The sequence below is a fragment of the Malaya genurostris genome, chromosome 2, assembly GCF_030247185.1.
Source record: "Malaya genurostris strain Urasoe2022 chromosome 2, Malgen_1.1, whole genome shotgun sequence".
Lineage (NCBI taxonomy): Eukaryota > Metazoa > Arthropoda > Insecta > Diptera > Culicidae > Malaya > Malaya genurostris.
Window position 1 is genome coordinate 69924543 of NC_080571.1, and position 24023 is coordinate 69948565.

The 24023-nt window shown below is 35.6% G+C and overlaps 1 protein-coding gene across 2 annotated transcripts in view; it reads right to left on the reverse strand.

Moving 5' to 3' along the window:
• The window catches only part of LOC131427713 (transcription factor mef2A-like), a 72355-nt gene extending 48332 nt beyond the window's left edge, over positions 1–24023 (reverse strand). For both annotated transcript variants that reach the window (XM_058591153.1, XM_058591152.1), the window contains exon 1: positions 23549–24023. In XM_058591153.1, the coding sequence (XP_058447136.1) occupies positions 23549–23570 (22 nt within the window). In that variant the 5' untranslated portion in view covers positions 23571–24023. The remainder of the gene's footprint in view (positions 1–23548) is intronic.

Consider the following 24023-nt stretch of genomic DNA (forward strand, 5'->3'; position numbering starts at 1 on the left):
TATACATAGTTCCTTTGAAGAACTCATTCACAAAAATATACCTCGTGATCCTATACCTATATCTAACGCAAAAATTTTCGGATATATGAAGCAATTTCGTTTGAAATCACTTAAAATCAAGTTTTTGTACATAACTTTTTTCACAATTATTTTCAGAGTCTACTATCCTCGAGACAATTACTGAAAACGTAAAATTACACATTTTTGTTGAAGACTGTGCACGGTTTGGCCTTTTCCTTAAAAAGTTATTTAACATTTAAATTTATATATGCACTAACTTTAACTACCAATAGGAAGCAAGGTCGCAGACCAAAAGGCACATACATATACTTTTTGGAAAGCTTAAGTCAAGTAATAAAAAGTTACGAAGTGTGTAACGTGGTCCTTTTAAATTGTGTTAATGAGACAACAAAATATAGAGTGCTTTTTTGATCATTTTCTTAGGAAAAACGTACATTATTAAAATTGTTTATCTTCATATCACGCGTTTTTTGTGATATCGATCGATAAGTTACCTTTAGGCAACAACTTTTGCAAGAAATTGCAGTCGAGGTATAAAAAATAGAGCATTAGCTTTAACACCATACGAAAGAAAAAACTTTTCACTGTAGCTTACTCTTATGACTTACTCTCAGCGAGTACCGAGTCTTTCGGAATTCCTCTTCAAAGTGAATGTTGATAGGTGATCGTTATCACAAAAAATCGCGAGACATTACCGACTTCAGTAGAAAATGTAACAGAATTGCAGTTAGGAAACAGATTAGTTACAAATTCCCTGAAACCAAACAAACTTTTTTTTGTTGGTTATTATTCTTTATTCTTAGTCTGTGCACGTTTTTATGCCCAAGTTCAGTTACAGTTTACATAATTTGATTTCATACTTTACCGTGTACGCCTGTATGTAACGTTGAACCACTCACGCATTTTATTGTAATATTATCATCGACCAAATGCTCCAGCATTTGTATTATCAATCAACTGTTTTGTATTCTTAAAAATACTTTGGAGCGCTGCTCTCACCAACACCAACAGTGCATATTTGGAGCTGGAAATTCAATATAAAGTTACTTCACTAAGCTTCATTTTTCAATATACATTAAAAGTAAAGCTAAGAGTCAATATAAATAAACGGTCATATTCAGTGAAATTAATGTATTCCAATTTAGTTTTACATCGAGGATGATTTTGAATCGAATTTTTTATTCAACTGATGTCCATTTCATAGTACTATTTATTTAGAAATCGTGTGAATTTCATTACTTTTTTCAGTGTATGTTTTAATTCATAAGAACGTATTTATTTTAGGCGTACTGGTAATGGTGTAAGATATCATCCTTGAAATGAATTGGATTGGAATTAAAAGAACGGATAAGGAATATTCTATTAAAAGAATAAGTAAAACTTTTCGATATTCAATGAGCACGTTAACATGCTTCTTTAGTTTGTTCAATTGCATACAAGAATGCATCATGAAATTATATTCAATCATTACACAATTGCACCAAAGCTACACTAACGACCGATTCCAATGTTTGAATATTTCCTACAAAGCTCCTTTTAATAAACCAAAAATAGTCTTTTTAGCAAATGTTTTTGCTAAGAAAATGGTAAAAAAAGCACTCTATATTTTGTTGTCTCATTCACACAATTTAAAAAGGCCACGCTACACACTTCGTAACTTTATATTACTTGATATAAGCTTTCCAAAAAGTATATGTATGTGCCTTTTGGTCTGCGACCCTATTGGTAGTTAAAGTTAGTGCTTATAAAAGTTTAAATGTTAAATAACTTTTCAAGGAAAAGGCCAAACCGTGCACAATCTTCAACAAAAATGTGTAATTTTACGTTTTTAGTAATTGTCTCGAAGAAGTTATGTACAAATGTACAAATGTTATGTACAAAAAATGATTTTAAGTGATTTCAAAGGAAGTTGCTTTATATATCCGAAACTTTTTACATTAGACCTATAGCTTCTTCGGTAAAGTTTTTTCTCGTTAGAAGTTCTAAAACTTTGTAGAAGACATCGTTTTTCTATCTCTTAAGGGAAAAAAGTTGTTGAAATGTACTTTTGTCGTAGTAGGCTTTGCACATTTATGTTTTTTATGAACTTTCATTTGAGCCTGTTTGTGATCAAATCATCTCTGAGAAAATTGAGTGAGTCTCATGTTAAACTTTTTGACCACTATTTCCGGTATTTTTAGTAAGTAACTAATATAGCCTATAAATTGAAGTTTTGAGCAAAATCTAAAAGAATTTTACCCTTTTTTGCATCGTCGCTCTAAATGTGTGAAATTCAATTGCAACCTATGGGACTACGAGATTTTCTTTTTTATGAATGACATTATTTGACACATACTCACACACATACCCACACAGACACATACATTGCTCAGCTTGATGAACTGTGTCGAATGATATAGAACGCTTATCCCTCTGGGCCCATTTTCACTAGTCAATTTTTCAAGAGATTCTATAAACTTTCTATATGAGAAAGGCAATATGTGTACTTTTAAAGAAAAGCATCGTTATCATGATCTTGTAATAACACTGTCAAGTTGAATAAAAGAATTAGAAATTTACATATTTTTCACCTGAAAATATAAATTTTAATGTGACAACCCTGCACGCTATACGAAATTTAACAAAGCACGCTGCGAACGGATCTAAGCCGCACGTACCGTCGCGTACTAGTTTTCCATCGTCATTTTGAATGACGATTCGAATGTTTTGACACTCATCGCCCTATACTTTTGGAACTGGAAGTCGGATCTAGATGAGAGCTTTAATTTGAATCATTATTTGTGAAAGTCGGTTTAACCGTTGTTGAGAAATCGAAGTAAATTCCGTTTCTTGAGATTTCGTCACTATTATTAGTGCTTTCTGAAGCGGAAACCGAGGACTAGTAATCCCACAGTTGTTTTAAATATTCACTAACTAACAAGATCTGCCAACTAGATGAATTTAGCAGTAAGTTTTATAAACATGTGCACCTCGTTTCGCCATCGCTTGTGGAAAAACTGTATGTGTGATGTCAACAAAGAGGTCGAGATCTTAGAAATGACAGGACCGATTTCGATCAAATTAGTCGCAAATGATATTTGGTTTTAGACTAATACACGGTAATAGCTATTCAGCAAGCCATATTTTGTTCAAATCCGTCCATTTTTAACGGAGATATCAATATATTTGTGTAAGTGACTTTTCGCCTTATTCTAGTATTAGGAGTTTTACGCGCTTGATGATAAAGCGATGTTTCAGAGCAAAGCGAAGCAATTATTTCTTAGCATTTAAAAGACTGAACGATTTGGTTTTGGCAACATAATCGTTCGAACATGACGTATGTATTAGAAAGATAGTAGTATTTTCAAATTCAAAACAATTTCATATTTATATTGATTTATACCGCTTGCAATAATAATTGCTGGAAGAACAAAACTTCTTACACCCTTATACCATTCGAAGAAGCTCGTCGAGATAAGCAAATTTGTGTATGAAAAATAATTTCAAAAATTTTTCTCAGAGATTGCTTAACTGATTTCTACAAACTTAGACTCAAATGAACAGTCTTATGCTCCCATATAAGTTTTCTGAATTTCATTTGGATCCGACTTCTGGTTCCAGAATTACAGAATGATATATGGAATGAAATTAAAATAATGTCAAATTTTGATTGTAGATGGCTGAACCGATTTCGTCCATCGAATATTTAAATGAAAGGTCTTAAGGTCTCATACAAACTGCCTGTTTTCTAATCAGATCCGACGTTCGGTACAGGAGATACTTGGTGATTAGTGTAAAAATTTCACATAACTTTATCAGGTTTATCGGGTTTATCAGGTTCACAGATTTTGAGAGTCGATCACCAAAAAAACTTATTTCACTTTTACCAGTATTCGGTTTTCGATTCCGGAAGGTACCCGAAAAATTTATTTGAAACGCACCACGATTTCTCTAAGATGGTTATACTGATTTTCGAAAAAAATTCGAATCTAATTAAATTGTTTACAATCTGTTAGACTGATTTAACTGACTTCGGCTACACCGATTTCCGAAAGTATCGGGAATAGAGTAGAATAAACATAAATTCAATTTGAAATAAACTTATGGTCCCATACAAAATTGGTGAATTTTATCCGATTCCGACTTCTAGTTTTGAAATTACAGGGTGATGAGTTTTTAAAATTCAAACCGTCATAGAACTCGTCAAAGTTGGGTTCAAAACTATTTCAATTTCATCAGGCGCGTACCCAGAAAAAAATTTCGGGGGGTGTTTCAGAACATGTTGATCAATTTCCATACAAATGGAACTTTTTATATAATTATTTGAAATTTTTTTATTGTGGAGTCGTTTGTTGAAAATTATTCATTTTATTTTCTACTTATTTGAAAAAAAGAGTTTACATTATATCATACTTTTTTGAGTTTCGGAGGGGGTTTGAACCCCTAAAACACCCCCCTGTATACGCGCCTGAATTTCATCATTCTAATTCATGGACATACGACCTATTTTTGGTTATGCTGGTCTCTGAATACCGTTTCTGGAAGTACCATAAATAATGACAAAAAAATTAAACAGGAACTCACTTCTACATCTCATGGAATGCTTAATCGATTGTCACACGTTTAGGTTTAAAGGAATAATTTTAAGGTTTCATACAATTTCTATTTTCGATTAGTCTTGCGGTTACAAAATTTTAATTACAATCCATTTAAAACGATGGTCATTGAAATAGTTTTATGAAAACTATACACAACGAAGAACATTCTGGCGAAAAACACATGCTGATTGATAAATAAAAAGATATCATCTCAAGTTTACCAAAAGTCCAACCGAATATGCCAAACATGCTTCCAAATATCGCTCGCGTTCGTCTTTATTCTGAATATGCATATGTAGCACCCAGTGTCAGAGCCAGGGGCGACAAGTTCATCGACAGTGGAGTTCCGAACTTCATCGACAGTGGAGTTCCGATCACCAAAAAAAAATTTTCATAAAGTTGTATAACATACATAAAAAATGAATGTGTAAATAGTATGTATCAAAGCAATCTATGAATATGTCCCTTTGATCACCCCCCTCTGGGAACATGCCTGCATTCAACCAGAAATCAGCTTTAAAAACGTTGTTCATTCGTAAGTCGATGAAGTTAAGTATGACAATGATACAAAACGAGATTATCGCGTGATCTGTCAAAAACAGTGTTGCCAAAAAGGTACCAGCTAAAAATCACCCATTATTAAGGAATCAGCCATTGATCGGACCTTGTATCAGTTTTCTTTTAATAACTTTTTCTATAAATATCGGATTGTTTTGCGGACTTCGAAGGTTTTCTTCTTCATTACATTTCCTACGAAAATAACACAATCCAAAATCAGTTTCTCCGTACTAAATTCCATACAAAGTTTAAACCAAGGGCGCGAAAATATAGCTTCTCCGATCGAGCTTTTGCATAGTTCTCATGGGACCCAAAGAGAACACGAAAAAGTTTGAAGGAGCTGGAATCTAAATTACATTCCAATTTATTGTAGCACCGTGGAAGTTCATTGTTTGGATAATGTTCATAACACTAATCTGTATTGTAAATTACTGTAAAATTACTGTACGGCCAAACTGAAAATCATTATAGGTATCGATAAAAAAATTCTATTCGGATGGCTACATCTTGAATCCATTTCTAATTCGAATTGGTTTCACAAACATGTCACTGCGATCGAGGAAGCCCTCTGGGAGTAAATTCTCAGGCTTGTAATTATGCCACTCATTAGTTCGAATTTGTCATCCGATGGTTAGCCAACTAGGCGCATCCGACCGTTTAATCCTTCGGAGGGCTGTATCCATGGCAGGGTGCCATTAATCAAAACAGATGAAATCCCAGAAAACCAATTATTGCCACAAGTTTTTGGACTGCATTTTTCCGTGGTAGCTTTCTCACACTTTCTCCGGTGTCAGATCTGGCCAGTGTATTTTTTTTCCTCCACAAAGTCGGTTCATATTTCACTCCGGTAAAAAACAGAGGATACGTTGTTTATGACCCTGTAATCATACCAAACACACGAGGTTCGGGAAAATGCGAGCACGTTTTCCGTGAGCAAGTTGTCGGCCGGGAAAAAAAAACCTGAGCCAATAGGACACTTGTGGCGCAACAAGTGTTTTCCTGGTAGATGATCCTTCCATGTTTTGTAGCAAACACGATAGATTTATGACTAGTGAGAAGATAGTACAATTTTCTGGTCTTTTTAAATTGTCGTTAAAAGAACATTAAACATGCTCTTCTGTGTTTCATCGTCATAGGTTCGGTGAACAAATGATTTAACAAGTTTTAGTTGAGTTTATTATCAATGCATTCTATCAATGAGTTGTACGAAAGGCGCACCGTTTTTCTAATGTCTCATTTCGTTACATTATTATTCATTTTGACTTTATGAACAGTTTTTCAGTTTCTTCAATCAAAATGCAATTTTGTAACTGAAAAATTAAACTGATAAATAATCTTTTTAAGAGGATTGCATCGAATAGTTTCATTTGATTATTTTGATCAATTCATACCTAGTTTGTTTGACCTAATGTTCACATCGGAAGAATAGCGTTTCACAATCCCAACCGACAAATCACTTTGAAATTTAATATGTCCTCAGCTCAAGTGTTTATTTCTCGAGTTCGAAGTGGTCGGCTCGTCTCAGTGCAGAAATAGCATTGACAGCATTGACAAAACATATTTGTTTCTTTATGTTTTTAATGGGGTCTCTCTCTCTCTGGAATCTATCGGGACGCGTGTCTTTTACATGCTCACAGTATTTGCCTTTTTTTTCGTTCCTTGTGCCACGTACAATACCGATTTCGCTCGTTTTTGTTGTTCTGCACTTTGCGTCTTCCAACCAGACGACGCTGACCGGAAACGGGATAGAACGAAAATATTTCAATTATGTGAGCTATGTGACCACTTCCCGAAACGGACAACAACTGCCTCACGGGATGTTGTTACATCAGAATGCTGTCGCTGGTAGTGATTTATGGCATGAAAAACAACCACCTAATTAATAGTCCATTATGCGAAAGCAAATTAAATGTATTTATCCTTTCGGGGGTAAATATTGACAGTCCAACATTTCGATGATGTTTATTTAGGACCTTTTTTTTGCTTGTTTAAAACCTTGTTTTTGTTGACAAGTTTGAGCATTTTTTGTATTCATGAAAAAAGGTAAAACACAAAAAAATCGAAAAAATGATGAAATCTATATCGAAATCGATAAAACGATCAATATAATTTAATATTTGAAGATGATTTCAACCAGAAATGAGCTCCGTCGCTGAACACAACTTTTCGATAAAAAAAAGTGGATCTTTACTTTACAGCGCCCATTTGCAAGCGTTGTTCGTTCGTAAGTCGATTCAAGATTAAATGATAGAAAAGCAAACTGAACCAATTTGACAATGACACAAAATGCGATTCATGTGTGATCTGTCAAAAACAGTGTTGCCAAAAAATACCAGGTGATACCCATCAAAAGCACACTATTAAAATTGCAGTTCTTATCATTTAAATCCTGTAACTTAGGAATTGGAAGTCGGCTAAAAATCAAATCCGATAGCAAAAGACAGTTTATTTAAATCTAAGTTTATGAACATGTGCTATGCCATTTCCTAGAGAATTGGGTATACATTATTTTCAATTTTTGCCCATTCATACTGTGTTTTCGGAATTGGAAGCGAGATCCAAAAAGAATTTAAAATTTTCTTTAAGAGAATAAGCCCGGGTAGAAGTGATTTCCAAACCAATAACAAATTTTATTATTAAAACCAAACATCTCAATGGTAGAAATTAATATTATTTAGTTTGAAATAAGAGCTAAAATATCAAAAATCATAATCAAGTCTGCATTGGAAAATAGCAACGAAGAATGAAATTATGTCATTGAAATATCAGAACAAGAACAAAAAAATTTTAGCGTAAACGAATTTTTCAGTTATACGATATTCTAGCATTCAGAATAGAATAATATCATAGTAATTTAAATTTGATGCAATTTATTAAATAGTATTTTATTGGATGCTATAACTACTGGATCAATTGAAACCAAATGATATTGGAATAACTCATATAATATAATAACTAATTTTGATGCTAAACAGTTATTGTACAATTCCTTGATACCTTTGTTGGAATGTCAAGAAAATATGTAGTATTACCACAAACGAATTTCCAGACATGACAGTCACGATCTTTTTTTGGCGCACATCTACGGTCCTCCGTGAAACTGGCACCAATGGTTATAAATTGGTTGCACTGCTGAGTTCCCATCATACATTCATAATGGAAATGTTAAACCGTGAGAACCCTCTCGATTCGGTAGCTCATTTGTATATATTGAGATTTTATGGCACACTTTGAATTGAAATGATAACAATGCAATTAATCTCGCGCTTCACCAAGCGGTGAGTGCGGTCATTTCAGAAGGTACCGGGAACGAACCACATTTTTTAAAAATATTTATAAGCACGTACATGTCTTTATTATTTATCTTTGGTATTACTATGACAACACGGAAACAACAAGACAAGATATGATGGTAAAATATGCTTTTATTTTGATCTTTGTTTGTCATTTACATCTACCCGGGAGGCCTTTCATTTCAATTTGGGTTCGAACCTGAAGAAAATTTTAAAAATGTTTCAAAATTTATCCTAAAATGAGCAACGAAATCGGGTTTTTAAAAATCTGCCATCGAATTTTCTTAAGTATACTATCATAAATCAAATAAACATAGATTTCCCAGTGTAATACTAATGTAGTTGAGCAACCCGTGACAGCAAAAGCACCGTCTGGTGGAGAATGGGTGCGTAAATGCTCCTTAAATGCATGCATAAAGTTGCCTGCGCATTTAACAAAACCACAGTAGCTAATGGAAAAAAGTACACCCGTTTCTTACTAGAGGTGCTGTTAGTGTCACCGTACAGTCGGAAATCTATGTTTATTTGATTTATGATACTATTCAACTGATTCAACACAAATTATTTTTGAACTTCTGACCAGAGTTATCAGACTTCTCTTCCGCCGTTTCTTCCAAAATTAAAAGCTTTATTGCGGAAAAGTGCTTACAGATGTATTATTCAAAGTATTGTCCATCGCTAGCGACAACTTTCTCCCATTTTTTCGGCAATTTTCGGATCCCGGCTCGTGAAAAGGAGTCCTCTTTTGACGCTATCCATGAAGCAATCCATTTTTCCAGTTCTTCGAAGAATTGAAAATGTTGATCTGCCAGGCCGCGTGCCATCGAACGGAATAGGTGGAAATCAGAAGGGGCGACATCTGGGGAATACGGCGAGTGGGGCAAGACTTCCCATTTCAGCGTTTCCAGGTACTTTTTTTTTTGACTGTTACTCACATACAAATAGACGACGCTCGATGTCTCTCGGTTTCAACTCGTACGGCACCCAGTTTTCTTCTTTCTGAATCATGCCCAAGACCTTGAGACGTTCTGAAATGGCTTGCTGAATCACTCCCAACGATTCGGCAAGCTCTTCTTAGGTTTGGCACGAATCTTCATCAAGTAATGCTTCTAGTTGTTCATTTTTGAAGGTTTTTTGTCTTCCACCACCATGTTTGTCTTCGACATCGAAATCACCATAAGATTCTGAGATGCTCATTCGATGCGCTTCAGCTGCATTTTATTTTTCGAATTGTAACAGAAAAGTAAAACTTCCGGCAAATGGCGAGAATTGTGCACATAAACAGACATTTTCGAGCATGAATAATACGAAAACAAGAACAACTGTCACTGAAACAGCGATGACAATTCGTTAGGCACTGTACACACTCACTTTAAAGGCATTATCATCTATGTATATTGACCAGCCTCAGCCGGTACAGCCACCCCACATATTTTTCTGTAAAACCACAGATTTTTTGGCCTATTTGGCCTCACAGATTCTGTGCCACAAAACACAGATTTTATAAAAATTGACAGATTTTGGAGATTTTTATGAAAATTTTATAAAAATGGTAGATATTCAGAATGTTTTTCACATATTGTGATTGGAAATATGCAACATAGATGGTACACAGATTTTTGAAGTTGAAACACAGATTTTAAAATGACAACTCTGCTTCCGAAAAGTCCACTTTGACTGAAATGTACAAATTAAGTCTGTAAGACTCTGTCGGCTGTCATCACTAATGTTCAGTCAAAGCAACAATCGACTTAGTCGATGATATTGTCGCTGCAGCACTAACCTGCAATTCGCTGGACAGTCCAGCGCAGATTCCGAGCGACGTCAGTTAAACTGTCTTTACCTATTAATCAATTGATAAAACCATGTTACATCATACATATTTTGTTGGTTCGATTTTGGCCCACGTGCTTTTACTCAAATTTTCTTGCTATCACCATTGGAGCTCATAACAATAGAATAGGGATTAACCCTTATTTTGTGGTAGGGTTACATAACCAATTTCACTATATTTACGTTACGTCTTAAACTCGTCTGTGCAGAGCAGTTCAAATTAAATGACCAGCCGAATTTTCAGTATTAGCCGAAACTTGTTTTCGTTCGGCACGTCAGGAAAGACTTAGCACTTCGGCGCTTATTACAAGTGTGGTGCAAATAGCAGTAACTTTACGTCTGCATAGCGGTTCAAGTAGAACTACTTAAGTTGGTACTAAGCAATTCAATTTGAACTGCTCTGCACTGACGAGTCTAAGACGAAACGTAAAGATAGTGAACAGAATATCTCTTCCAGGATAGATTTTGGAATCAATGCGATTGAAACTGAATGTTACAAGCTATTAAATGATTCATATGATTTTGAGTAATTGACATCTCGTATGAAAGTCTACTCATTGGAACACAGTGAACTTCGCTTGAGCAACATAACGAAACGAGAGAGACGTCGTTTCCGATTTTTTTCTGCAAGCCCAAATAATCGCTATAGAGTTTCATTGTTTAATAGTTCTATTTTGATTGAACCAGATAGCGATCCATTGAGCATGCCAGGTCATATTAAAGCCGCATGCTCGCTTTTGCTATACCGTTTTATTTGGTTTGCATTGAATCAAACTATGTTCACTTTACACATTTATTCTGAAACCTCCCGTGGTGTGACCTACATAACATTCTTTCATATCGCCAACGTTGAAGGCATATTGCTATATTGACACACAAATTGGCAGGAAATTTGACGGGTAATACTTTCGATGAACCTGCCTCAAAACTGTGGTGGATTGCCATCCAGCCAGGACCTGCTGGAATGTTCTATAACTCCACTGTTTTTCAGTCAATTTTAACAAAATAGCTCTATTCTGAAATGTCAGTCTTGTCAGCCATTCCAATCATGAATCGGTTTACGCCAAAAAAGCAGACTAAATTGAAGCGATGTTCATTGAAAACATTCGTTCAACTGAGCAAACTGTGCAAACTGTGAGTATTTATCGTTAAAAATAAAGGAGACATTTGGCACTTTCCACCAAGACAATTTGTACTGGGGCTATTTGAAAAGTAGAGATATGGCCTCCTGAAATACCGGGAACTGTCTTACCATACAAATACGTACCGATTATTGAGCTTTTTGGTCCAAGTCCACTTGTAGTAGAGATTCTGGTACAGATAGATTTTAGCGCCGAATGCAGATTTTTGAAAATATGACCTAACAACTCTGATGCCAGAACATCGAAGTTCTTGAACTTGAGCGATCACCCCTGGTTACTACTCCGTTACTGATCGGGATTAGCTGAAATTGTACAGGGAGTTTCTAGATGATCCGACCTGGGACTGGTAAATCATCCTTCAATGTACATCTTCTGGTAATCCCAGAATTCATTGATCAGTACCGGCGCCGGCCAGGCCCGAACGTAGATCGTCTAAGGAATGGGAAGGATATTCGTTAGTAAAAAATTCAGTATTGGTATTATTCGCGCGCGACTCGGTATGTTTCGGTTTTAAGATGCTAGGTTTCAGTATGTTTCGGTTTCAAGGTGCTCGGATGCACCACTAAACTCACTGACTTCTCGAGTGAACGTTTCAATAATAACCGATATTGAAGTCCCGGGAAGTCTTAATTCACATCTCTTATTCGAGGAAACTGAAGAAAAATTTGCAATACTATCGCGTAAAAAATAAAAACTTCCCTATTTTATATAAATGAAATTACGTGATACAAAATAAACGAGTGAATAGGATTTAGACAAAATAGTTGATTCATTGCATTGACATATTCTAAACAGTTGTTATAAAATCATTTTAAATCACCAAATAAAGGTCAAAAGATTTCACGCGCGTCTTGATTCTTTATTATTTCCGCTTAATTAATTATTAATTTGTTATATTGGTCGATCTGGGCAGCCGATCGAGAAAAATATTAATTTATTGTTTGAAATATTAACATCAAGTGTTTTTTACTATGTATTCAATATACCGATATATGTTATCTCTGTTATTAACTTTGTAATATCAACGGATTTGCGCATTAGTTGATTTTTATCATTCAATTTATAATCCTGAAAGACAATCAATAACATGGAAGAAGAAAACATTCCAAATAAAAGTTTTCTCCGAAGCTAGATGGAAATTGATAGGTTGAATGAAGAAATAATTTAGTAAAATAGAGTAATCAGAAGTGAAACATTGAAAATATCTGATAACTGAAAGGAAAAAGAAACTCCTGCAATTGTCGCCTTTTACGACTAGGAAGCAGGAACCCAGTGGATCTATTCTTGGTTCATTTTTTTTCCGCCGGATTCCACACGACATCTAGACTGGTACTGTCCGGAGAGAGCTAATAGTGGACCCCAGCCCCTTCTCCTAGTGGACCCCAGCCCCTTCTGATGCCAAAACATCGAAGTTCTTTTGAAGAACTAAAAAAAAGTTAAATACATTGCAAAATGCCCAAAATAGGGCTGCATTTTGTATGTCTAATGCAAGCAGTCAGTCAAAACCTGTCCAATCCTGTCTACCTACCCCGTAGAAAACTTGATAGTTTTTCAAATGAGCAATCGACCGACGAAGCAGAGCTCTTGAAAATCGACTTTGAGTATAAACTTTCTTTAGATATAAACTAACATAACCTTTTCGATTTGTAAACAATTATGTCAAGTTAATAAGAATTTTTCTGTATTTTACATCGTCGCTCTAAAAATTAAACACAATGTATCCTATAGATCTGGATCCGGAAGTCGAACCCGGATGAAATTAAACAGCAACCTATGAGACTATAGGAACTTTGATTTGAGCCTGTTTGTGGAAATCGATCAAATCATCTCTGAGAAAATTGAGTGAGTCTCATGTTAGACTTTTTGACCACTATTTCCGGTACTTCTGGAACCGGGAACTTGGAACCAGTATAGCCGAAGTCGGTTCGTTTAGTAAGTAACTAATATAGCCTACAAATTGAATCAATTTTAAGCCAAATTTAGAAAAATTTTAACCTTTTTTGCATCGTCGCTCTAAATGACGGTGTGAAATTCAATAGTAACCTATGGGACTACGAGATTTTTTTATTTTATGAGTGACATTATTTGACACATATTCACACACATACATGCACAGATATATACATTGCTCAGCTTGATGAATTGTGTCGAATGATATAGAACACTTAGCCCTCTGGGCCAATTTTAACTGGTAAATTTTTCAAGAGATTGGATAAACTTTCTATAGGAGAAAGAAAATAAGTGTACTTGAAGAGAAAAGCATCGACTTTGACTTTGTAATAACACTAACAAGTAGGTACAAGTTGAAAAAAAGAATAAGAAATTTACATTTTTTTCACCTGAAAAATATAAATTTGAATGTGGCAACCCTGCACTCTATACGAAATTGAACAAAGCACGCTGCAAACGGAGCAAAGCCGCACGTACCGTCGCGTACTAGTTTTGCATCGTCATTTTGAATGTTTTGACACTCATCGCCCTAGAACTTCGGAACCGGAAGTCGGATCTGGATGAAATTCCACGATATATTTTAAGACAATGAGAGCTTTAATTTGAATCATGTGCTTTCTGAAGCGAAAACCGAGGACTAATAGTCCCAAAGTAGTGTTATATATTCACTAACTAACAAGATCTGCCAACTAGATGAATTTAGCAGTAAGTTTCATAAATATGTGCACCTCGTTTCGCCATCGCTTGTGAAAAAATACTCATGAAATTGAAAATTTTCACTAATCGCACTGTAATACCGGAACCGGAGGTCGGATCTGAATCATTTTTTCGGGGACTTTTTAATGAATTTCAAGATTTTTTCAAGCGCCTTCGAATACATGTTTTTCTATGGTTGATTTTTGTAAAAATAAAAAGCTATTCTTATTCAATGAGAACCAACGGAATTAAAATATGCATATAAAAATTTCCACACATTCTTACAAATTTTTAGATTATTTTGACCAAATTCATTTTATTTGTTTCAATTATAGAGGTTTTAATCTTAAGGTCGTTCGCCTCTTTAGACCAGAAAAACTCTCTGACTCTATGTGCGGGGTTGAGGATCGAACTCAGGTGGGTTGCGTGAAAGGCATCGATTAACCCATCGCGCTATTCCCGTCCCCAAACCCAGAAAAGATTTCAGTTTATATTTTCCTACATGCATTGATCGTAATAGTGTGTTGCATAAAAATGGGTTCATACCACGTAATGTTTTATACTATCTAAGTAACAGAAAACGTGAATATAGGACAAACACGTCCTCATTAAGAAATGTTTTAAGTTTCATAATTTTTCGAAGTAGTTAAATTAAACTACAATGCAGTATATTCATTCATCTTTCCCACCCTATTTTTGTGATACTCTGCAAACTCTGCAGAAATCTTTTCTTTACAGCATGATTCTCAATCCAGATTTTCAGTTATTTTTGCTTGTATCATTTCGCTCACATATTTTACTCCAACAAAAAATTTATAGCCATTTCAGCGCATAGCCATTGGTAACATTTTTGATAAGTTGCACAATTGTTATAGTTACTGCTAGTGCAACATGAGCAAGTTAGTGATTTGCTGCACAGTTATGTACTCAAAGTTGTTCTACAATAATTTTTTCGGTAGTATTGTGAAACTTAACAGTGATAAGTTGCACAACCGATTTTAATATGCATAACAATCGGTCTGAACATATCTAACATAAATAACAATTCTAAAACAATTTTTGAACGTTTTGAAATTTCGTTAAATTACATTTGCTACTTGGATTATCTACTGCAGTATGATTTATGACCCGACCCCTCTTTGATAAAAATGAGTGACACTATATGACACATACATAGCTAGACATAACGCGACTCAACAAACTGAGTCGAATGGTGTATGACAATCGACCGGACTAATTTTCGAAAGATTGCAAAACCTTACATTATGAGAAAGGCAAAAGGATACAACTCAGTACAAATAAATGTCAACCCATTTTCGAATAATCTTATCAAATTATTAAATTTTACTAATCCCGAAAAAAATATACACGCCTAGCCGTCTGTTAAAACAATGTGCATATAAAACATTCTTTCTCAGATTGTACATTATATTACCACTAAAAGTATGATAAATTCAAATGAAAAGAGAACAAAAACAAAAACACAGGTTCCTTCAATATTTTCATTCATGCATTTACAATTTATAACAGTTCCCGTAAATTTCCATAAAACGAACCGATTGTTAAGCCGTTACATACTGTTATGACACTGGAATACGAAAGGCGTATAATCGGCTGCTTTACGCCCCCTAAACATGACATCGAAACAGAGCTTATGCTTGTCATCTATCTTCCAAACACTTCTGTTCGATTCTGCTCTTGCGATCTTGAATGCGATTGGGTAGCATTTTACGCCTCACGATCATCGCCGGAATAGTTATTAAGCGAATCAGCATGACGTACTGCAAGCAGTGGCGCATGTGCACGAGTTTGCCTGTTCGGTCGCATGTTTCCGACGGAAGCCAGATGTGCCGATCGGAGGGTGCCATAAATTTTCTGCTTGTGGCAATGGGAACCCTTTCGATTCGTGTCTAGCCCAGAATGGCCTCCCAGATTTTTGCTCGTTTTTTTTTTTTTTTGTTTCTCTGACAAAGCAGATTGTTGCTATAACACGATAACAGTGGGATATTTTTAACTTTTCAGTTCAACTGGATGGCGCATAAAGCGCTGTTGAAACCACAAATATGTACGCCCCCATAAGAGCTAGCCGAACCGGGAATTTAGATGGAAAGGAACAATTTCTCCAACCGAGTGGCGTTATCAAAGAAAGAAAAGGGGTGTGATTGAAATGACTAAACATACTTTCCGCATATTTCTTCCTTAGAACGTGTTTGCTCAAAACATACAGATTTTAGAACACTTTCCAACAACACTTATCGATAAGAAATGAGTCATGAAAGGTAGTGCGGAGAAGAGAGGAAAAATCTTCGGCGATAACATTGTTAACATTTTGTTTCCTTTTTCGGCAGCAACGGTTTTCAAGGACATACATGTTAACCGTACTCAATATGACTAACTGTGGCAACTCTGTGATTATTATCGGTATGGAAATTTTGGAACTTTTCATACATACTTGAATTATTTTACCGATTCATGAGCTACACATATAATCAAGCACTAACGATAATCTTAGACAAATTCCTCAATAAAGGATTTATTGTTATTTTGATACAGAAGTATTTAATAAAGGCTCGCTTCTATGAATTTTACAAAAACACTATTGACGAATTATGCACCAAATCGTATTCGGAGTAGGTACCATCCTCATGAAACTTTTAGGACATGTAGGCTTATTAGCGGCCCTTACACGATTATTAAAAGTATCATTACTAAAAAATAATATCATTTTAATGAACTTCTAAGGTAATGACGAGTTCTCCATGCAAATTTGGAATATCATTGCTTAGTGATCATTAAAAATGATATTAGAAATTCTCGTGTAAGGGCCGCTGTTTTGCATGCTTTATTTTTTTCCAAAATTGAACTTGACTGAACGTGAATTGAACTGACTGCGACTTGAAAAGGGCCAAACTTTTTTTTTACCAATTTTCGTTTCAAATGGCTATGTCCAAAAAAATAACAAATCCTACAAACAGGTGTTGCACCAGCGATTTTCACAAAATCAGTCAAATTTTCGAAGTAAAATACCGAAAACATGCTAAATCGAGTCATACACTGAAAACCCAGGATTTTTACTTAAAAATTTGAAAAACCGACTTTCAAATATCGGTCAACCAGCGGTAAAATCTGCTCACAAATTGAGTTTTATTGAGTTCTTGGATGATTATGACTTTCACTTTAGTTTTCGATAAAATGATACTCGAAGACAAATTTAGTTTGGACGACAGAAAAAACTTTGGAAGAGAACATAATTACTTGGGACAAAATTTCTCGAAATCAAAATAAAGCATTTTTGTAAATCGACTTTAAACTTTTTAAATCGGTGTTTGACAGTGGGATTAGAATTTGCATTTTTTCAGTATTTTTATACGAAAATTTGACTGGTTTTGTGAAAATTACTAGTACTACACATTTTTGTAGGATTCATCATTTTCCAACAATAACAATTTGAAAAATTCGGTGCAAAATGTTAGGCCCATTTCAAAAGGTAGTCTAAATCAATTTTGGGAAAACAAAGTACGCGAAGTGACTTTCTATGACAAGGTTCAAGTTGACGCACAATTCGTCTACTCTATTAATATTTACGTGTCACACTCACCAGTGAGATAAATCTAATGGCTTTGCTTTTTATATTTAATCTACAATTGAAAAAAATATGATCCAGTGTCATACGAAATATTTATTTAGAACATTCACGGGAATCACGTATCTTTTTGTTATAGCTAAATCATTAATCTGAATGAATCAATGTGCAACAATTGTAATTATTCTAACTATTTTCGTATTATCAAACTTATATAATGTAGATAAAACCAAAATCAACCAAAGTATCATACAAAAGTTCTTATTATCCCACTATTAAATTTCATCAGAAAGAATTAGTAAAGATTTATTCGCATAAAATATGTGCCAAATTTTTCCTATAATTTCTGAATAAATTTTCCCAAACTAAGATTCAAATAAATAGTATTTCACGCATGAAAATTCATTCCCGATACCATGATTAAAGATCTATGAAATCATGAAACATGTCATCTCATGGAATCATGCCTTGCCAAACAGTCTTGGCATTACATTCCTTCTGTGGAATTTGGCCTTTCTGTTTCAACAGACATCGCAGCCGATTCATAGTGTACAGAATTATAAGATAACTAGTACAACGATTCTACTCACTGAAATCATACCTACTATTCATGACTTCATGAGTAAAGTGATTTATATCATGCAAATTTTCATGTGAGATGAGCTCATAAAATGAATCATTCTACTCATGAAATCATGAATGACAAGCATGATGATCATGATTTTTCAGTCATGGTACCGGCAATGGATTTTTCTCCGTGTACGATCCCAAAGAACACTAACTAAGAACTTTAACCAGATACGATTTTCTGTTCCGGAGTCAACAAGGTGATAAGTAGCGAAATTTTGATTTCAAGAGTGTGTTTCTAATACATCACTCAAAAAGTCGTGTGACTGACTATGGAAAACATTTTTTTTATCCAAGAATCGGTTTTATTCATTAATTTCAATCTCCTTCAAGAGCAATACAATCATTCTAATGCTTCTTCAACTTTTCACCGTGCTTGTTGAAGGATTTGTTTTTACTTCTTTATTTGAGTTAAATTTCTTTCCGGCGAGCATTTGTTCTGAGATCAACAAATAGCCAGTAGTCACTGAGCGCCAAATCTGAACCATACGGTGGATGAGGAAGTGTAATTCGCTCAATTCAACGCTATGTTGTATTCGATGTTGAATATTTTTCCTTTTTAAGATTATACCATATGCATCCTAAAATACTGAAACCATAACATCACCATCTGACAGTTGTGTTTTTTTAACGCTTCGGAGGTGGTTCACCGGCTGCAGTCCACTCAGGAAATGCTCGTTTTGATTCCGGAGTCACGTGATGGATCCATGTTTCATCCATTGTCTCCTATCAATGCATAAAGTCTGATGTATTTATTTGTAAATATGGTCAAGCACTGTTCTGACATCATCAAACCGCGACACCCACTTTGAAAAGAACTTTCTCATGGTTAAATGTTCATGCATAATTGTAAACTGATATCTTTATGGCCTCACGATAAGATATAACAAATTTGAGGATTTTTCCGAGGTTTTCTGGATTAACCACCTCAGTTGGATAATACTTTTGAAGCCATTGCAGAGCTTGTACAGTTTTTTTTTCACATCAAGAAACAATGATAAATTAACACACGAAATTGTTTTGAATCCATGGATTTGAAAATGATAATAGTAGCGTCACTTAAATGGCTATCATTTTTTCCTGACTAATCGAAACGTCATGAAAATGTCACACATAGTATATAGTCAAATCTCGTGCAGACAGGTAGGTGAAAGAAATGTCAAAAATAGCAAAATGGTGAAAATATGACAAAAATAGCATCACTGTATATTCATATAATTGACATGATATGTTTGATTCCGTGCGGTGGCGTAGCTGAACTGAAGACTGATTTTTCTCTAACATGACAGGGTCTAGCAAACATATCATATGAATTTGATTATGATAGCGCCATCTGTGTGTCATTCACACGACTTAAAGACTGTCCCAGAAAGTATGGACGCAACCAAAAACCGCTGCCATTTCGCAATGGTTCAGAATATGTCAATTTTCATGGCTGCGTCCAGTTGTTTACACTCTTCTCTAACCGCTTGTGCAGTTGTTTATTCGTTTTCATTAGTATGTTTCGAAATGCGTGGACTTTCAGCAGAACAACGTCGAAAAATTGTGTACAAATGGTGCACAGAACGCGGACTGTCACTGAGAAAGATAGCAAAAATGGAAGGAGTAAGTGAAAAAGCCGTGCGAAATGCAATCAGAAAGTTCGGTGAGGATAACACCTTTGAAGATAGAACGAAAACGGGTCGAAAAAAGGTCCTTTAACCCTCAGTTGGATAAACGTATACTGAAGGCGATCGAACAAAAGAAGGAGTTTCAGTTCGGGATATGGCCAAAAAAGTGGGCACTTCGAAGTCAAATGTTCTTCGTGCTAAAGAACGTTTGAATCTTCGAACCTTCGAAGCAGAAACAACCAAAACGTAGTCCGAAACAAGAAGCATCGATCAGGCCGAGGGTTCCAAAGCTGTACAATACGATTCTTGCTGGAAATTAGAACTGCATAATCATGGACGACGAAACCTACGTGAAACTCGATTACAAATCCTTGCCGGGACCACAATATTATACGGTGCGAGAATAGCAAGTGTTAAACCAGTCCGAGACATCGATTGAAGTCGAAAAATTGGGTAAGAAATCTATGGTCTGGCAAGCAATTTGTAGCTGTGGTAAGATTTCGAAACCCTTCATCACCACTGCTTCAATGAACAGCGAAATATTCATCAAGGAATGTTTACAAAAACGACTTCTACCCATGATTCGAAGCCACAAGGATCCTGTTGTCTTCTGGCCAGATCTTGCTTCTTGCCACTACTCGAAATCAACGGTAGAATGGTATACTACCAAAAATGTCACTTTCGTCCCAAAAGACATAAAACCACCAAATTGCCCACAACTTCGACCAATTGAGGAATTTTGGGCATTAACGAAGACACATATTAGGAAACATGTCTCGGCAGCCGAAACCATTCAACAGTTCGAAAAAGATTGGAAAAAAGTGTCAAATTTAATGAGGAACGTTCGCAAGAAGGTGCGCCAGCTAGTCTACCTACAATGGCTAAGTAGCAAATGTTGAGAATAATATTCTGTTGTTGTAGTCTAATATTATCAGTATATCGAATAAAATTTGAATATCTAACACTTGTGAATTATTTACAGCGAAATCAAAGTGCGTCCATACTTTCTGGGACAGCCTTTAATGAATGATGTGTTATACGTAGCTTGTAACTTATGTATTTAGCCTTTAAAACATCAAGTGTTGCCCGGTGGATTTGTCGTTTCCATCATAAAGTTTGACATTTTTAACCAGTGCCATCTTCAGAACATTCTGTCATTTAAGCTTGTATTGCTACTTGTTTTTTTTTTACAGTGAGTTGAACTTTTTACTTCAGCAAATAAAATGGAACTGAATTGTGAACATTTACGTGTAATTATTTATTATGATTTACGTCATGGATTATCAAGGCAAGCGAGCTTGAATCAACTTAGTTCGACTTTTAGCAGTGTAGCACCATCCTATGCGACTGTGAAAAATCTGGTACGTAGTTCGCTTACCGATGAATTAGAAGAAGCTCGCCCAAAATCAGTTGTTTTGTCAGAAAATATCAATGCTGTGAAAAATTTGAAAATGAAAGACCGCCATGTGACGTACCGTGAAATGGAGGCAGCCTTGAGCATTAGAATGAAAAGCTTATATTTCATTTTGCATGAACAGTTAGTCCTGAGAGAATCACTCACTTTAAAAAAGACTCGTGTCGATTGATGAAATTCAATCGTGGTACTTCAAATTTGGTGTATAACATCTACACGAAACATGAATTTAATCATGAGTCCGAAACTAAACAGCATTCAATTGTATGGGTGTTCCATGAATAACCAATTTCTAGCGCTCGAAACACTTTAAAGAAAATGGTGGCTTGTTTTTTTCGGTATAAACGTACATATCGCTACCATTGCTTTTGAATTGATGGACCCTATTTTTTCCCTTCCGTGAAGAATAAACTGCGTGGAGAGCAATTTAATGCTTCTGAAGAAACTGTCGAAGCATTAAAAAACCATGGACCAACTCTTTTTGATGTACATTGAGGTCTTTTTTACGCAGGGGATACGTACCGCGTAAAAAACTCGCAAAAAACCGCGTAACTTCGGAAATTCGCAAAAAAAAACACATAACATCGGAAATCCGCGTAAAAAACCCTCAAAAGTAATGAAAAAAACTTTTAATGCCAAATATCTTAGAAAAGCATGAAACGTACAGATCTGGTGAAATGTTAAAAAAAAAAATTTTTTTTTTGAAAATCGACTGAGACTGTGAAAATCGACTGAGAAATCGAAAACTTTCTAAGTGTCAAAGAGTTGACTTAAAAAATATTCGGGATAACACCAGATCTCGAGGTTTCATGCATTTCTAAGACAAAACAAGAAAACCGCGTAAAGAAACCACGTAACTTCGGATATCCGCGTAAAAAATCGCATAAAAAAGAAACCTATTCGGTGACCCCAGTGTACGCCCATTAAAAAATTTGGTTCAGACGTCTGCAAAAGTATATTGGTCATCTAGGGAAATATTTTGAGAAACAATGGAACCATTTCCGATCAAACAGAATACTGTTTTTATTTTTAGACTAAATACATAAGTAACAACCCTCGTAGTGCCAAACGTAAATGTAAAACGTAAATGAGAGTTGGCAAGCCGAATTTAGGTAAACGCTAAACTCACTGATGAGTTCAACACAAAAAGCTACCAAATCTCGACAAAAAGATTCACTTTACCGAAAACTCAGAAAATCTCGAAAAACAAAGTACTGAACTATACCCATCTTGAGAATTGGTTTTAAGTGTGTTCCGTCGTTTTCAATCGGTTGCAATTCAAAATTCATAAAATATAATCGGATATTGGTTTTCGATTAGACATTATAAGACAAATTTTTTACATCTGCATTCGAACATAAGTTATGTTTTGCTACAATTTTATTCGTACAGATTTTGTTTTCCTTACAAAAAGTGCATTACGTAACCCATAAACACACTTAATTAGCTCCATTAGCAGTATCGTCAATGCTGACAAATCGACAAGCACTAAACAACTGAATTCCGAGTGGAAGCCCCGAATAGACGGCACGGTTCTCGAAAAGAGTATGTGACTTCGCATACGTGGTTGTAATTCTATTCTAAACAATTCTTTATCTCGATTCGCTACACCGAACAATATTTATGACTTTATTTTATGTGTCCACCTACGACACCGGGGTCTATGCAAAACGTAGCCAGTAGTATATTATATTCCTTTTCAAATGCTGAGATGCACCTGCACCAACTATATAACGGTATAACCCACACCCGCGAAGATAAGTTATCGTGCTGCCTTGGGTACTATGCTAGGTGCATTCCTTTCAAGGTCGCCCTGATAGAATATCTCCCAAGTTCAACAGTTGCTAATCTCAGGTTTCATGATAAGACCGATTTTCCTTCAAGCACTACTCTGTACCTTATACAAGCAGATAAGCACCGATAACCGACAGATTCTTGTTGTGGCTTTAGTTCCGACGCGATTCGACGTCAGCGTCCGTGGGTTGATATTTTTAATTCAGAACCGATTACTGATATCCCGTTATCACCCAGTATTGGCCCCCCTCTAGAAGTCACTATCGCTGCTGCAGATGGGTCCTACCCCTATTATTTACGGCAAAACAGTACACCAGCGCATTATTATCATAACGCCAGCCAGATAACACAATCGCTAGACTGACCCGGTATGATAACGGACTCTATAAACACCCCGAGTACCGGCGGAAGGATTCTCCCGCCGGTACTGATCAGATAGGCTAAACTTACCGAAATAGTCCTTACCAGACATTGTAGAGTCAACTGAAAAAAAAAAACAATCACGCGTCACAGTCACGTTATCAAGATGCACAACTTGTCGCTCACGGCACACACTTGGGGCACACGTCGAATGCAGGGCTGACGACAGACGGCGATAAAATTTATCAGCAATATTTTACATAGAGAACAGTTACCGTGTTTGTCACTGAGAAACCACTTGCACTAGTCACACTTTGCGATGTTTATTATCAATACATAAAGATAAAAAAAACACGTTTTCTTAGCCACAAACAATTTTGATAAAAAAGCAGAAATTTTGTAATCAGTTCTTTTTTCCTTCGTATATAATAGGCACGGCGGACATTCGAGAGCTCCTAGACGCTCAGTGATTGTTCAATTCCGGACTGATGAACACCGTCCAATCACCGGTTCGCGCATGAGGCGTCACGTCGCGTCGATCGGACTCGGTACAACTGACATCGGA